Below are 14,966 nucleotides of genomic sequence, written 5' to 3' on the forward strand. Positions count from 1 at the left end.
GACAGTGTCGAGGTGAGAAGTACAGCCTTTATTGATATGATCCAGATGGGCTGATCCCTGCTGGGGGTCCATCCCCCAGGACTGCAGGGACCAGCTGTAAGGCCCAGGGCTGAGAGCCCCTCACTCCCCCCAGTTCTCCTTAGCAAAGCATCCTCCCACCCAAACCGGGAGCCACTCCTGTCCCCAGTCACAGGGGGAGCTCGGCACTGCTTTGGGACAGCAGCAGCAGCAGCAGCCCAGGCAGGGAGTGACAGGGGCCCACACCACCCCAGCTGTCCCCCAGGAAGGGAAGGGGCTGAGCTGGGCCCCGTGCTGGGAGAAGGGGGGACAGAGGGACAGCCCCAGTGATCCCCACGGCTCGGGGGGCAGCGGCTCCAGGCTGAGCCTGGCATTGGCGGCAGCGCGGGGTGCCGGGGTCCGGCCGTGCCTGGGGGCCGTGGCCGGAGCCCCGGGTGCTCCCAGCCCTTAGGTGGGCGGCTTGCGGAACACGCTCCAGGCGTGGAAGCAGCGCGTGAAGGGCCAGGGCTCGTTGCCTTTCCGCACCAGCCGGAGCTTGCGGGGATGCGCGGGGTCCTTGGAGCGCATGTGCTGGATGTAGACCTGGGGCAGAGCGTTGCCGTGGGGGTCCTGACCCTCACCCGCCTCCAGGGGTGGTATTCCCCAGCCCAGAGCTCTGCACCAGCCACATCAGGGCCCCGAGGGGAGATGGAAATGCCCAAATCCTCCCCAGAACAGTCCCAGGATGGAGGGAGGTCTTACTTGGCACGCCTTGAGGCTCAGCTTGATCTCCACCTGGCTGGTCTGGGTGCCCACCCACATGTAGACCTGCAGAAAGGATCAGCAGCCGGGCTCAGCCCACAGAGCCACGGGGAGATCTGGGCCCAGGACAGCCTCATGCCCCCAGCTCACCTCCCGCCCATTGTCCAGCAGCATGATGTCATCATCAGCCAGGTCATCCTGGCAGAAATCTGAGCACTTTTCTGACACGGAGAAATAACCTTTCTCATTGGAGCATCTGCAGGGAGATGAATTCATGAGACGTGAGTTTGTGAGGACTCGGCTGGTGCAGAGGGGAGGGATGTGAGGGATGTGATGGATGTGAGGGATGTGAGGGATGTGATGGAGCAGCTGTTCTGGCTGGTTGGTTCCCAAGGGGAATGGGGCTCTGTGGGAGGAAGGGAAGCAGCACAGACTGGAGCAACTCCCTCCAGGCCAGTGCCCACCTGAAGAGCCGTGAGTGCTTCATGTAGTCGGCATCTTCATCGTAGGGCTTCTGACCCCCAATGCCCACCCAGAAGAAGTTTTCGGGTTCTTCTCCCTCGTTGATGACCTGAAAAGACAGGAACAGGGCTGAGTGTGGCCTGGGTGGTCGCCATCACCCAGGTAAGGTGAGCCCTGCTCACCTGTTTGCTGTAGGAGTCATCAAACATGTGGTTCATGATGTCCTCAGCCAGCTTGGCCTCGTCAGGGTCAGCGGCCCGGCCCACCCAGGTGTAGACAATGCCCTGGTTGTCCGTGCTCTCAAAGGGCACCTGGGGGACAGTGGAGTCAGGGCTGCCCAGGGGGGCACCCAGGCAGCCCAGAGGACACTCAGCCACGAGCAGTACCTTGAGGATGAAGCAGAACTCGGAGTTGAGCAGAGCAGCGTCTGTGTTGATCTGGATACACCTGGAGACGGAGCCCCCGAGGCACAAATCAGCAGGAGACCCACCAGCTGTGCCCACAGCAGGGATCCCACCTGGATCTGGCAGCCGTGGGTGCTGCCTGGCACGGAGCAGCCCTGGGGCACTGACCTGGTGCAGAGGGCCCCGCCGTTGGTGCGGATGTGGTACAGGCTGGGCTGGGGAGTGCTGACCCGGTCCTTCCGCTTGCCCCGGTGGATCACAAACCTCCTCTTGAAGTGCGAGAGGAACTTGGGGTTCTCCTGCTGCTGGGTCATGCGCACCACCTGGACAGGGGTGGGTGTCAGAAGGGGCATAGGGACTTCTCAAACACAGCTCCAAGCCCCAGCTGCACCCTCCTGCCAGCTCCCATCTCTGCTGCTGTCCCCTGCTTCAGCCTGAGAGGCAGAGAGGGGATGGATAAGGAGAGACAAAGCTGGGGCACCCCTGTGTCACCCCCAAACTGTGTCACCTCCAGCTTGCCACGGAAGTGACTCTCAAACTTCTTCTGGAGGCTGAAGGTGAAGGTGAGCCAGCCCATGTTGGAGGCCTCCCGGCCCTGCCAGAAGTAGACGATGCACTGGGAGTCTTCCTCAGGCTGCTTCTCCTCCTCTTCTTCCTCACCTTCCTCTTCCCCTTTGCCTTCACCCTTCTTCTTTTTCTCCTCATCCTCCTCGTACTCCACTGGCACCCAGTACCTGAAGGCAGGAACAGGGAGTGATGTGAGGGATGGCACGCTTGGGAGGGCTGGGCAGGGAGCTTGGGGACAACGTGGTCCAGCAACCCCTGAGAGGGGACAAGCCAGGTGTCACCTGCACAGGAAGACGTAGCAGTCGTGGGTGTGGAAGTGGCCAAACTCCTCCTCGGGCAGGCGAGTGAATTTCTTGCCCTCCAGCACAAAGCCCTCCATGCCATCCAGGTCCTCGTTCCACTCCTCCATCAGCTGCTCCGCCTGTGGCCCCACGTGTTCCGTCAGCCCCCCAGCTCCTCCATCAGCACCCTGCCCCGTGCCCTGGAGGATTCATGGGGGTCCCCAGCCCTACCTCGCTGAGGGGCATGGGGGGCTGGCGGGGCAGGAAGAGCGCAGTGAGGTCGGCTTTCATCTGGTCCTTCTTCTCGGCGTCCTTGCGGACCTTGCCGGCCAGGCCGCCGTCCTGCAGCACTGTCTCGGCGTTCCGGGTGTAATCCACACGCAGGACGTCATCCCAGTTCTTGAACTTGGACTTGAACACCTACATCACACAATCATTAAGGCTGGAAATGTCCTCCAAGATCATCGAGTCCAACCTGTGACGGATCCCCACCACATCAGCCAGACCAGAGCACCGGCTGCCACATCCAGTCATTCCTTGAGCACCTCCAGGTGTTCAAGGTGTAAATTGGGGAGCAGGTAACAGACCCTGGGCCACAGCCCCTTCCCAGGCAGCCAGCCCCCATCTGAGGGGTCCATGTCCTACCTGGCACTCGGTGCCCTCCAGGTTCCTGGTGACCATGGCGTGCTTGGGCCGGTGCAGCATGCTGCACAGCTCCTGGCTCAGCTTCAGCGCCGCCGCCCGCACCAGCCGCGACGACTTCCTCCCGATCCAGATGAAGACGTCGGACCAGCAGTCCAGGATGTACACGCTCTTGGTGTCCAGCAGGCTCTGCAGCTGAGGGCACCGCAGGGAAGAGGGGGTCAGGCACCTGCAGGCGTTCCCAGCTGGAAAACACCCTGTGCTGCTGGCTGAACCTCCCTCTCCCAGGGCACTGCTGGAAGCACAAGGGGCACAAAACCAGTCTCACTGGTCAGACTGGGAGAACTTCCCCACCCCATCCTACCAGGCGCATCTCTGGCATCAGATCAGCCTTCAGCCTCTTCTTGTGCTCCACAGAGAGCTTGTAGTTGATCTGGGGAAGCTCCAGGTAGCCCAGACCCAGGCCAACCTGCAGAGGGGATGGGGACAGAGGTGAGTGGGGTCTGCAGGACCCCAGCAGGCCTGGTGGCCCTATGGATGTGGCTCCCCACCTTGTACAGCTTGGGCTTGTGGGGCTGGAAGTCATCAGGGACACAGGGTCGGATCTCCTCGGGCTGCCCCCCCAGCACCTCCCAGAATTCGGGGGTCTCCTGGCCCTGGGTGAGCAGCGTGATCTCGGCCTTGCCCTTCCGCTCGTTCTTGTTGATCTTCTCGGCGAAGAGCCTGCAGTGGGAGCAGGTGAGATGGCAGCTGGGCTCCCCACACCCCCGGCACCCCACCAGCCCTACCTGGCCTTGGTGGTGCTGCTCAGCGTGGCCTGGCTCCCACGCCACACCAGGAGGTCGAGGCCATGGTCCAGAAGGAAAACAAACCTGGTGGAGAGAGGTGAGAGGAGTCAGGAGAGAATGGGATGTGGGGTCCATGCAGGGCACCAAGCGGGGTTTGAACCCATCTTGTAGAAAGGTGCTGGCACAGCCCATCTGCACCACAGAACTGCAGCTAAAATGTCCCTGCTGAACCTTCTGCAAGGACCCTCTGTCCCCTGGCCACTCACCGGGGGTCCAGCGATGTCCCCTTGAGTGCCACCGGCTCCAGCTTGACGTTCTTCTTCCCATAGACACGGTAGAGCCTGGGGAAGGGACAGCCACGGTGGGACGTGGGGCACTGCCTGCCCCACACATCCCCCCAGCTCCTGTCCCCAGCTGTACCTGGTGACATATTGCGTGTCCTCAACGGTGAAGAAACCGCTGGCCGTGCCACCCTCGATGTAGGAGATGTCATTGTCAAAGACCTGGGGGCAGAGAGGGGGTGAGGGTGGGACAGGAGGGCTCGGGGGCTACAGGGGAGCTGGGGGTTGGCCTCACCTGAAGGAACTCTTCACTTTCATCCCCCATCTCCTCCCGGATGCTGCGGCACTCGGCGCCCAGGTAGTTGCGGAGGTTGACGGCGTGGATGGCGGAACAGGCCTTCTTGTCCAGGGTGGCCTCCTGCCCGATCCAGTAGTAGATCTCCCAGTTCAGGGAACCATTCTCATCCAGGAAGGTCTGGGAAGGACAGGGTGTGAGATGGGATGGCTGCAGCTCCAGGGAGAGACGTGGGGGGACCCTTGCTCCTCCCTGGGTACCTTGAGCACGATGTAGCAGTCGGCTTCGTAGAACTTGCCGTGGAAAGCCTCGTCCACCAGCGTGGGCACGAAGTTCTCGATCTGCCAGACACAGAGGCCGGGCAGCTGCCCCACATCCTCACTGAAGAACTCTGAGTAGTCCAGCTGTGGCTTCTCCAGGCCCTGGTCCCAGCGCCGTGTCTTCAGGTCTGGTGCCTTTGCCTCCCCACTCTCCTGTGGGATCGCAACAGGTCAAATTAGGGACAACCGGAACCCTGCTGGCACCCAAGGTGGGCCAGGGCCACTGTGATGCCCTCAGGGCCTCTCTCCCACCCCAGACCCTACCTCTATCTTCTTATTCTTCTCCTGGGCCACATCTGACATCCCCTTCAGCACCTGCTTGGCCTGATCATCCTGGGCGGAGTCCTTGCGCCGCCGGAGCCGCATCTTGCGGGCCAGCGGGTCCTTGGTGCCGCTCCCTGGGGACACGGGGACGGGGTGAGGGCACCCTGTGGAGCACAGCTCACTTCCCAGCCTCTCCCAGGGCCGTGCCAGGCAGGGGCTGGGTGCCCCCGTCCCCACAGACATACCCGCGGCGGCGGCTGCGACGGTGGCGGGGGAGGCTCCGGCCAGGCGGAGCTGGTTCTGCAGGGAGAAGTCGATGTTGTACCACTCCGAGGAACGATCCGCCGGCTTCGGGGGCATCACCAGGTTGGGGTTCTCGCGCACGTCCAGGATCTGCCAAGGAGGGCACAGAGAGCTCAGTGAAGCTCACAGGGACGCTTGAGAGTGTGGCACGGACCTTAGAGCACTCCAGGCCTCAGGGAGATGAGGGGATGTGGAAGGAGCCCTGAAACCATGGCCTGCCTGAGCTGAACCACGTGGCAAGATTGCAGGTCCTGAGCTCCCCTGCCCTCAGCTCATCCAGCCCACCCTCCAGCCCTGGGGTTCCAGGGAGGTGCTGGGGCTGTGCTGGAGCCAGCCCAAGGTGGAGAGGTACTGGGTGCCCACCTCCACATCCGTCAGGAAGTGGATGGCCTCCGGCAGCGTCACCAGGCGGTTCTTGTTCAGCACCAGCTTCCTCAGCTTGGAGCACCTGTGGGACAGTGATGCTGGTGACAGGCCAGCCCAGGATGACCTGCGACCACACAGCCTCTGTGTTCCCTTCTGGGGACACAGCAGATCCAGCTGTGCGTTCCTTACCTGCACAGGCTCTCAGGGATCAGCTCCAAATTGTTGTTGGCTGCCATGAACTCCTCAAGGTTGGTGAGCTTGCCAATGCCCGAGGGGATCCCATCAAAGTCCAGCTTGTTGGAATTCAGGTACATCTTCTTCAGCTTGGTCAGCTTACAGATGGCTGACTGGGGAAGGGAGAGATGGTGGGGTGAGGGAGAGCCACAGAATCACGAGCAGGGACGGCACGGAAGGGCAGGGACATACAGGCAGGGAGGTGAGCTGGTTGCGGGACAGGTTGAGGGTCTCCAGCTGGGTCCACTGGTCGATGCAGAGGGACAGCTCCGTGATCTGGTTGCTGCTGAGGTTGAGGCGCCGCAGGCTGCCCAGGGTGTAGAGACACTCAGGGACACGGCTGAGGTCATTGCAGGACAGATCCACGTCTGGGGGAAGAGACAAGGGGGTGACACCACCAGCCAGAGCAACACTGGGGCTGGGAGAGCCCTTGGAGGGCTCTGTGGGGCTGGATGCCCCGGCCCTACCTGCCAGGTTCACCAGGCCCTCGAGGCTGGTGGGCAGGTTGCTCTGCGTGCGCTGCGTGTTGCGGAGGTGCAGGGTCTGCAGGGCCGTCATGGCCGGGAGCTGCCTGCAGACCAGGGAGAGCCACAGGGCAGAGAGAGCGTCAGGAGGGAGCAGAAACCCCAGTCCCAGCCCTGCCAGAGTGGGAACCAGCCTGGGAAGCGGGGCTGTACCGGAGCTGCGCGTGCAGGAGGGGGTTGTTGTTGAGGATCAGGGTCTGCAGGTGGACCAGGCGCCTCATCTGCGGTGGGAGACTCTCCAGCTTGTTGTCGCTCAGGTCCAGGTAGAGCAGGTCCGTCAGGTTGATGAAGAGCTGGTTGGGGATGGTGTCGATGCTGCAGGGATATGGGGAAACTCAGGACCTGCACTGGCCCCTCGAGGAGGGGCAGAGAGCAGGACCCAGAGAAAGTGTGACCAGCAGAGGTGACCGTGGCCAGGAGGGGGAGATGGTCACCCTAGCCTGGACCCACCTGTTGTGGCCAAGGTTAAGGACCAGCATGTTCTTGGCATTCTCCAGCTCCCTGGGACACTCTGTGAGCTGGTTGTAGCTCAGGTCCTGGGAAAATGGGAGCACAAAGCAGCTGTCAGCCCCTGCCCCACACCCAGCCTGGGGACTGGGGGGTATCTCCAGGGGCACAGCAGGAGCTGGACCAGCGCACAAGCCAGGGAACCCATCCATGGCATCAGCCTTTAGGGAAGCATTGCCAGAGAGCGATCCTGCCAACAGCCAGGAGCTGGAGCTCTGACATGGCCTTGGGACTGGTGCTCCCAAGGAGCACAAGGAACCAGCAAGGTGCAGGAATGGGATCCACGAGGCTGAGCTGGCTCCTGTATCAGCTGAGGAGACTCTGCACCCACCAGCACCGAGAGGTCATCCAGCTGGAAGATGTCATCGGGGACTCCTGAGTTCTTCAGGCTGTTTGCACGAGCCACAATCGCCTGCAAAGGGGAGAGGGGCAGGAATGCAGCTGCCTGCTGAGCCCCCAGGGTGCCCTCAGATCCCAGAGGTGTCTGGGGACCCCTGAGGCAGGAGGGGGACGCTCACCCGGAGGCAGGGCAGGCCGGAGAGCTCTCCATGGAGCGTGGTGAGGCTGTTGTGACTCACGGAGAGGTGTTCCTGCAGGGAAGCCCCAGACAAGCCCCAATGAGCAGAGAGAAGAGCTGGGGCTGTGCAGGACAAGGGCTGGGTCCCCACATTGATGTGGAGGCTCCTCCATCCCAGGAGAGCTGGGGACTTGTGCAGCCCTGTCACACACAGCTGGGACACTCCCAGTCTGGTTGGTTGTGCTGCTTCCACATCCCTCATTCCCTGGGGTAGCCCTGGATGGACACCTCAGCCCTGCTGTAGGGTTTGGGGTGCTCTGGCCCACACAGTCCCTGTGCAAACAGATCCCAGTCCTTGGAAACACCTCTCACTGGGTGATCTGGAAATGGGCACACGTGGGCACTGCCGGGGTAGGAGGAATTTCCCTGGGGAAATGTTTTCCTCTGAGCATCACCAGCCCCGGCTGTTGCCTGCTCAGGAACACAAGGAGCTGGCAGGCTGTGGGAGGGATGCCAGCATTTCAGTCTTGCTGTGGCCCCCGAGCACCTGGCAGGGCTGGCAGGAGCGCGGCTCTGAGTGGCACAGAGGGATTCCCTGCACCTGCCACAGGGACAGGGACTTCTGGCAGCATTTAAAGCTCTGGGTTTGTCTGACACTGACGGGATGAGGTCCCTGATGTGCCATGGACACCACCAAAGCCAAGCTGAGCCACAATTCCACCAAGGGCCTGGTGGAGCCACCCGAAAAACAAAGCCAGATATCCTGCTCTTCACATACTTCAGCGAAGGAGAAGGAAAAAAAGCCCCTAAAACCTTGATCCTCTCCACTGCAACCATCACCCTTCCCTTCTGCTACAGGACAGAGGATCTAAGCATGGTTTTTAATCTGGCTTTCTAGGGAAACAAGGTGAAACTGAGTGCAAGTCCATCTCAACCCCACTCCTGACAGCTCTTGCATCCCATTTTAACCACACATTTTAGCTCAGTGCTATTATTAGACACTGGAGCATCCGCTGCTGAGCCACGAGGCTGGCAGGGAGGAGGCTCTTGTCAGATCCCACAGCCCCAGCGGGACAGGGGAGCCCCATTCCATCCCAAAACATGGGGCTCACCAGCTTCTGCAGGGCAGCGAGCTCCTCGGGCAGGTAACAGAGCCCTGTGTGGTTCAGCTTCAGCCAGCGCAGGCTCGTCATCGCCTTCACATGCTCGGGGAAGTATCCGCCCTGGGGAGGATGAGGAGGGTGAGGAAACCGCCTGTCCCATGGGATGAAGGTCTGGGGATCTCAGTCTGAGTGATGCTCTGTGGTCATGGGAGGCTTGGGATCGGGAAGTCCTATGGGAACTGCGGGGTCATGATGACCCAGTCCTGAAGGATTGGGAGCTGTGGGGATTTGGGTCAACCAGTCCCATAAAATTGTTAACTAGAGGGTTGGGATCACCCAGCCCTAAGGGACCTGCAGCTGGCAGGCGGGTATCGATCACTCCTATGGCACTGGGAGCTGGAGGCTCGGGGATCACCTGCCTCTCTGGGACCCCGGGGGCCGGGCTGCTCAACCATAGCGGCTCCATGGGCGTCAGTGCCCACGGCACCGGGACTGCTCCGGGTCACCCACCCCGGGCGGGGCCGGGATTCCCCCGCCCCGGGGGCCGAGCCAGGCCTGACAACCCCGCGGGACGCAGGCCCTCTGGGGCCCTGTGGGCCGGGCTGTCCCCCGCTCCCGCTCCCCCGCACCTTGAAGTCGTTGCCGCTGAGATCGACGCCGCGGACGAAGGGCAGGACGCCGGTGGCCGCCATGGCGGAAGGGCGGGGGAACCTGCGGCGGCACCGCGCCCCGCCAGGCCCCGCCCCCGGGCCCGCCCCGGCCGTGACGCACAAGGGAAAGGGGCGGGGCCAGGCGCTACTTCCGCGCGCGGGTGGGCGGGGCCTCGCCGCGCCGCGCTCCCATTGGCTGCGGCCGCGCCGGGGGCGCGCGGTGAGTGCGGGGCGGGGGCAGCGCCGGGCCCGGGCCGGTCCCGGTCCCGGTCCCGGTTCTGGTGCCGCCTCCGGTGCCGCCTCCCCTCGGTCACGGGGGTCGGGGGGGCTCCCTTCCCGCGGGCCGCGGTACCACTCCAGCGCCGCCGCTGCCCCCCGAGGCTTTGCGGTAGGGCCGGCTGAGCAGCGGGTGACCCTTCCCTGGCGTGTCCATTCCTTCTCCGGGATGCCCCTTCCTTCCCTGGGGTATCCGTTCGCTGGGGTGCCCCTTCCTTCCCTGGAATGCCTCTCCCCCCCCCGGGGTGTCGTTTCCTCGGGTGACCCTTGCTCCCTCGCCGCACCCAGGCGTGCCGGCGGCGGCTGCAGCGTTTGTCCCGGAGGAAAGCGGGCCAGCGGAACCCCTCGTTCCCCAAACCCTGCGGCCGTGCCTGTCCCGGGGGGACACATCCTCCAGCTCGGGGTGACACTGCTGTTCTCCGCAGGGCGACCATGGCGGCGTTTTGGCAGCAGCGGGGCAGGCGGCAGGAGAACACCGGGCTGGGCAGTGTCATCGACGGGCTGGGCAGCGTGTTCGATGTGCTGCTGGCCAACGCCAGGCTGGTGCTGGGCGTCAGCGGCGCGGCCGTGCTCGCCATCGCCACGCTGGCCGTCAAGAGGGTAAGGCTGGGGCGAGGATCACAGCAGCTGGGTAGCCCCAGTGTGGTGGGGCAAGGTGTGCCCCAAACCTCGGTGTTTGCTCCTGAGCTGGTTCCTTGTGTATGGCACGAGTGGCACCGGTGCTGGCAGCAGCGCCATGGGCATGGAGCTGCCTGCTCCAGCCCTGTGGGACTGTGTATCCAAGTTCAGTTTATCTGGATAAACTTGGGATACAGTATCCCATCCCAAAAGGCACCTGGGGCTTATTTGGATATCTGTTTTCCATGTAAAACCTACAGGAAGATGATGGGCACACTTGTGGCTCCCCAAACTGGATGTTTTTCTGAGCAGAAGCCTTGAGTGGGGCTGTCCCGCCATGTGTGTGCTCCGGAGGGACTGTTATCACCCACAATTCATGGAAAACAAAGATAACAGCTTGTCCTCTTGGCTTTTCCTTCCCTCCAGCTGATCGACCGTGCCACCAGCCCTCGGGATGACGGCGATCCCAAAGCAGAGCAGAAGTCCCTGGAGGAGAGCTGGCAGGACTTGGCATTGATCAAGACAACACCAAAACCCCCCAAGAAGCAGAGAAGGGAAGACCTCAGTGAGCCTCTGCTCTCTGCAGCTCAGCCTCTGGTGGCAGGTGAGGCTCCCAGAGCCCAGCCAGGATCACCTTGTTGTGCTCCAGGAGCTGGGAGCTCCGCGTTATTTTTAGCTCCGTGTCCGGAAAGCCGACCCGACGGAGCCTGCCCTCCTGAAGCCACAGCCCCTTTTTAGGCAATGCCTGTGGGAACAGGACCTCTGCTGACACCCAGGGTACCCCGGCCAGCGCTGTGGGGCGGGGGTGGCAGCGTTGGCTGTGCTCGTTTTCTGGGTCAGCTCTGCCTGTAGGAAGGTGCGCTCGGGAGCTGCTGCAGACAAAGGCTGCCTTGTCTTGCTGTCCACAGAGATGGCGTTTTTCCAAGTGGGAAACTGGCCCAGCTCGGTCCAGGGCATGTCCTGAGATAGTGGACCCAGAGCAGGATTGTTTAGAGATCCTTGTGTGAGGAGGTGGAGGGGCAGGCCCTGATCTCTCTGATGAGCAGTGAGGACATGCAGGAACACAGGAGCTGTGTCAGGGGGGTTTAGGCTGCATATGAGGAAAAAGGCTCTTTCCCCAGAGGGTGCTGGGGCACTGCCCAGGCTCCCCAGGGAATGGTCACAGCCCCAAGGCTGCCAGAGCTCCAGGATCATTTGGGACAGGGTGGGATTGTTGGGGTGTCTGTGCAGGGCTGGGAGTTGGACTGAATGATTTTTTGGGTCCTTTCCAACTCAGCATATTCTCTGACCCTGGCAGCAAGTCCCTTGCCTGGTTCCCATCTCTGGCTGAGGAGTAAGGCTGGGAACAGTCGGGTTTTGGGGTTGGCTTGGGCTCTGCATGGCTGAGAAATGCTGTGGGCTTGATGAAGTCCCTTGGTGAGGCTGATGTCACCTCCAGAGGGGTGGGCTGAGAGCTGGGCACCCAACTTGTGCCTTTTCCTCTGCTGCTGAGGGTTTCAGATGATGTGCTCAGAGCTGTGACTTCTCCTTCCCCTTCTCACAGATCCCAAGGGCTGCTCTGCCCCTCTGGGGGCTCCTCAGGTCAAGTCCAGCCCCCTGCGCTGCCTCACGCTGCAGGAGAAGCTCCTGTCACACAGCAGCCAGCTGGCCGTGCCCGAGATCCAAGTGTCCCTTGTCCCACAGCTGGCCAGGAGCATCTGCACCCACCTGCAGAACTTCCTGCGGAGCAAGTGCCCGGAGCTGCCCTTCGGCCGCCTCTTCCTCAGCGGAGCCCTGCTCGATGGCCTCGAGGTCCTGGCAGCTGACCACATCCACCTCATGCTCCCGGTGGTGCTTGACACCGGGCTCTGGAGCCTCATCTCGGGAGAGGACACCGTGGTGAGGAACCCCCAGTACTGGATGATCAAGAGGATCGATCTGGGGTATTTCCCTCGTGGGTGCAGCCCCTGGGACAGGTTCATTGTGGGCCGGTACCTCTCTTCCAGCGTGCTCAACGAGACCCTCCACAAGCTGCTGGTGGCCTCCATCAACTGGCCAGCCATCGGTGGCCTGCTGGGATGTGCCATCCACCCTGTCGTGGCCTCCCGGGAGCTGAAGCTGGAGGTCAAACACGATCAGGTTGAGCTGAGCATCACCCTCTTCCCAGTGGTGGAAATGGAGGACAAGGTTCTTCTGGCTGTTCCTCCTGAAGGACTGGTGGAAAACCTCTGGCTGGAGAGCTTTTACAGGGCGGAGGTCTCGAGGGTGAAGCAGCTGGATGCCGGCGACTCCGGGGTTCGGCAGCTCTGCCTCCGCATCCTGAACGGCGTCTGCAGGAGCCAGCCCAGCCTGCACAGACTGGGTGGCAGCCCTGTGACACACATCATCCTGCACCTCAGTGACACTGCTTCGGACTGGGCAGAGGAAAGCCTTGCTGACAGGTTCCAGCAGGTGCTCGAGGAGCTGGTGGCCTCTCTGGAGAAAGGAGTCCTGCCTTCTTATTTCAACCCCAAAATCAACCTGTTCTCCGGGTTGTTGGAAGAGGAAATTGATGAGATGGGCTTTGTGCTCTACAGGGCCATATCCGAGCCAGAGGTCCTGCTGAAGTGACTGGTGTGTCAGGAGCTCCTGAACGTGGGGTGTTGCTCCCCTGCCTGCTGCTCCCTGCTGTGAGGGCTGTGATGCTTCTAGTTGACTAGTCAGTAAGAGGCAAAGTTCTTGCACTTTATGAGAAAAAGAAATGTTTCCTGTGTGAATAAAACGTGCCTGAGCAGAGGTGGGTGCTGGCAGAAGGAGCCTTTGGCTCAGAGGCTCTGCTGAACCCAAGGATGTGAGTTCTGTCTGCTGGGAGCCCAGTGAAGCATGTTTGGTCTCTGGCTCCCCGTGTCCTCTGCCTGTCCCAGCTGTCAGGTTCCCCTCACACTGTGAGACCAGCTGGATCTGGAGGGGAGCAGCCCCTTCCTGCTGCTGTGTCCTGCAGACCCCTCAGGTGCCACATCCTGGGTTGGTCCTGTCACCAGCACCCCACGTGGTCTCACTGTGCCAGCACTCACCCACGTGTAGGATTTTGCCAATCCAAAATAAACCCTGTGGATGATCTGGGTGATTGTCTGGGTGCTGGATGGTACAGCCATAGCAAATGGGGGCTGGGGGTTTATTCCTTGGAAACCCTTCCAGCTGGCAGAAGGGGTGAGCTCAGCCCTACCTCTTTGTTCTGACAGTGTTGATGCTGCCCCGAAGAAGGGGCCCTTGTCCCGTGCAGTGTTTTGCTGGAAGATGGTCCTGAAAAGGAGCTGCTGGTCCTGGGGAAGTTCCTGGTTTCAGCTGGAGGCTGCAGCAGGGCTGTTTCCCCTCCCCGGTGGGTGGGTGGCTGCCAGTGTCTGTCTGCAGGTCCTGTGTCACCTCCCAGTCTGTCTGGTCACCTTTTCACACATGTATTGCTGCTGTCTTGAGGTCCTTGTTCCCTGGAGCCCCACGGTATGGGGTGGGAAAGCAGGGCTGGAATGATGTTGTGAGCAGAGTGTTTGTGAGAACTGAAGTGGTTTATGCTTTTTATTAAGAAGATATATTTTGTTTGGGTATTTTGTTGTTTTTTTTTTCTTTTCCTTTGAGTGGCTGCTAGTAGGCTTTGGTCTGGCTCTAGTCCCAGAGAAAAGGAATTTATTCTTGTATTTAATGGGAAGAGCTGGTTTTGCACGTGGGTGGAGCTGGAGAAATCCTGTGGACTTCACTGTGAGCAGCTGTTGTGGTTTAGTTTTCTTTACAGCTATCATCTTGTTTATGGGAGGGAAAAAAACCTGCTTTTCCTCCCAGTCTGACAATTATTTGTTCCTCCAAACTACTTCCCAGGTGAGAATAAACCTTCCCTGTGCACACTGGTTCTCTGGTGTCAGCTCTCTTTTGTCTCCTTCCCCCGGTAAGAGCTGAAGTGACACCCCAGTGATGTTGTGGCCATCCTGGGAACCACCCAGGGTGTGTCCCTGCTGCCTGGAGAGCTTGGTGATGGTCAGATCCCATCCTGCAGAGTCTTCCTCCTCCTCTTCCAAAGCCCTGGACCCACAGAGTGCCTGGCTGCAGTGTGGGAGCTGTCTGGACACAGCTTGTACCACTCACAGGGCTCAGCTGAGCATTGAGCAGGGTGAGACTCCTAAAGCTGCTCCTGGCTGATGCGCCAGCAAGGTTTAACCTGCTCCCTGTGTCCTGCTCCCCACTGCTGTTGCCATCCCAAGGTGTCTGGCCAGGCTGCTGCCCTGCCTTGGCTCAGTGGCTGCATTCCAAAGCCTTGTAATGCTGCTATTTTAGCCCAGGGTGTGTATTTTTAGGCCACGGCTGTTAATGATGAGAGTCAGGGCTACAGGGAAGTGCAACCCAAATTCTCCTGACTTTCTGCATGGATTTAGGCCTGATAGCAATGGACTGCTGCAGGGTTTCAGACCTGTGCTGTTGTGGGCTCCCCTCCAAGTGCTCCAGCCTCCTGCCTGTGCCCAGGAGCAGGATCCTGAGCAGCACAGGAGGTCCTGGCAGCACAGCACACAGAGAATCCTGCGGATCTCCCTCCTTTGATGAACAGAGGAAGCCCCAACAGTGAGGGAAGAGGCAGCCTGGCTTCCCAGGGAGTTCAGTCTGAAATCACAAGAGGAAAACAGAGTTTCTCTTCAGCTCAGCCAGCTCTGTCTGTCTGTCCCAGATCAGCAGATGCAGCTGGTGAGATAAAAACCACTTTTCCCATCTCTTTGTAGCTCACTTCTGAATTACTGTGAGGAGTTTCTGCCAAGAAAGCTCCTGTATTGTTCCAGTGATGGGAAAGAGCAAGATTTGGCTGGATG

At 60.8% G+C, this 14,966-nt stretch overlaps 2 protein-coding genes across 3 annotated transcripts; one reads left to right on the plus strand and one right to left on the minus strand.

Annotated features, from left to right (window-relative positions):
• Window positions 1-7: 7 nt before the first annotated feature.
• Window positions 8-9,428, minus strand: FLII (FLII actin remodeling protein). Its single transcript, XM_086854806.1, has 30 exons — window positions 9,247-9,428; window positions 8,627-8,737; window positions 7,516-7,587; window positions 7,329-7,409; window positions 6,941-7,026; window positions 6,644-6,805; window positions 6,434-6,537; window positions 6,159-6,334; window positions 5,922-6,079; window positions 5,730-5,814; window positions 5,309-5,456; window positions 5,064-5,197; window positions 4,740-4,952; window positions 4,480-4,659; window positions 4,324-4,406; window positions 4,170-4,244; window positions 3,904-3,987; window positions 3,667-3,838; window positions 3,480-3,584; window positions 3,119-3,310; window positions 2,705-2,893; window positions 2,474-2,613; window positions 2,134-2,359; window positions 1,794-1,948; window positions 1,608-1,668; window positions 1,404-1,532; window positions 1,224-1,330; window positions 910-1,015; window positions 760-825; window positions 8-600 (listed from the first exon to the last, which is right to left on the minus strand). The coding sequence occupies exons 1-30, from the start codon at window positions 9,307-9,309 to the stop codon at window positions 466-468; spliced, it is 3,798 nt and encodes a 1,265-aa protein (XP_086710932.1). The 5' UTR covers window positions 9,310-9,428; the 3' UTR covers window positions 8-465.
• Window positions 9,403-14,020, plus strand: MIEF2 (mitochondrial elongation factor 2). Of its 2 annotated transcripts, none has more exons than XM_086854818.1 (4): window positions 9,403-9,487; window positions 9,969-10,143; window positions 10,588-10,765; window positions 11,705-14,020. In XM_086854818.1, exons 2-4 carry the CDS (start codon window positions 9,976-9,978, stop codon window positions 12,748-12,750), a joined length of 1,392 nt encoding a protein of 463 aa, XP_086710944.1. In that variant the 5' UTR covers window positions 9,403-9,487; window positions 9,969-9,975; the 3' UTR covers window positions 12,751-14,020. The 2 variants fall into 2 exon arrangements, with proteins under 2 accessions (XP_086710944.1, XP_023792675.2); XM_023936907.2 differs by having other exon boundaries at window positions 9,477-9,655.
• Window positions 14,021-14,966: the final 946 nt, after the last annotated feature.

Source organism: Cyanistes caeruleus, chromosome 17 (genome assembly GCF_971803275.1).
Source record: "Cyanistes caeruleus chromosome 17, bCyaCae1.hap1.1, whole genome shotgun sequence".
Taxonomy (NCBI): domain Eukaryota; kingdom Metazoa; phylum Chordata; class Aves; order Passeriformes; family Paridae; genus Cyanistes; species Cyanistes caeruleus.

What these genes read in the sequence shown, in the direction of transcription:
- MIEF2 (XM_086854818.1), top strand. Translation starts at nt 9,976, where the DNA reads ATGGCGGCGTTTTGGCAGCAGCGGGGCAGGCGGCAGGAGAACACCGGG. An exon ending in CCACGCTGGCCGTCAAGAGG is followed by an intron (nt 10,144 to 10,587) that starts GTAAGGCTGGGG and finishes CCTTCCCTCCAG; the next exon opens with CTGATCGACCGTGCCACCAG. An exon ending in AGCTCAGCCTCTGGTGGCAG is followed by an intron (nt 10,766 to 11,704) that starts GTGAGGCTCCCA and finishes CCCTTCTCACAG; the next exon opens with ATCCCAAGGGCTGCTCTGCC.
- FLII (XM_086854806.1), bottom strand. Translation starts at nt 9,309, where the DNA reads ATGGCGGCCACCGGCGTCCTGCCCTTCGTCCGCGGCGTCGATCTCAGC. An exon ending in TCGCTGCCCTGCAGAAGCTG is followed by an intron (nt 7,588 to 8,626) that starts GTGAGCCCCATG and finishes GCTTCCCTGCAG; the next exon opens with GAACACCTCTCCGTGAGTCA. An exon ending in GGGACATCGCTGGACCCCCG is followed by an intron (nt 3,988 to 4,169) that starts GTGAGTGGCCAG and finishes TCTCTCCACCAG; the next exon opens with GTTTGTTTTCCTTCTGGACC.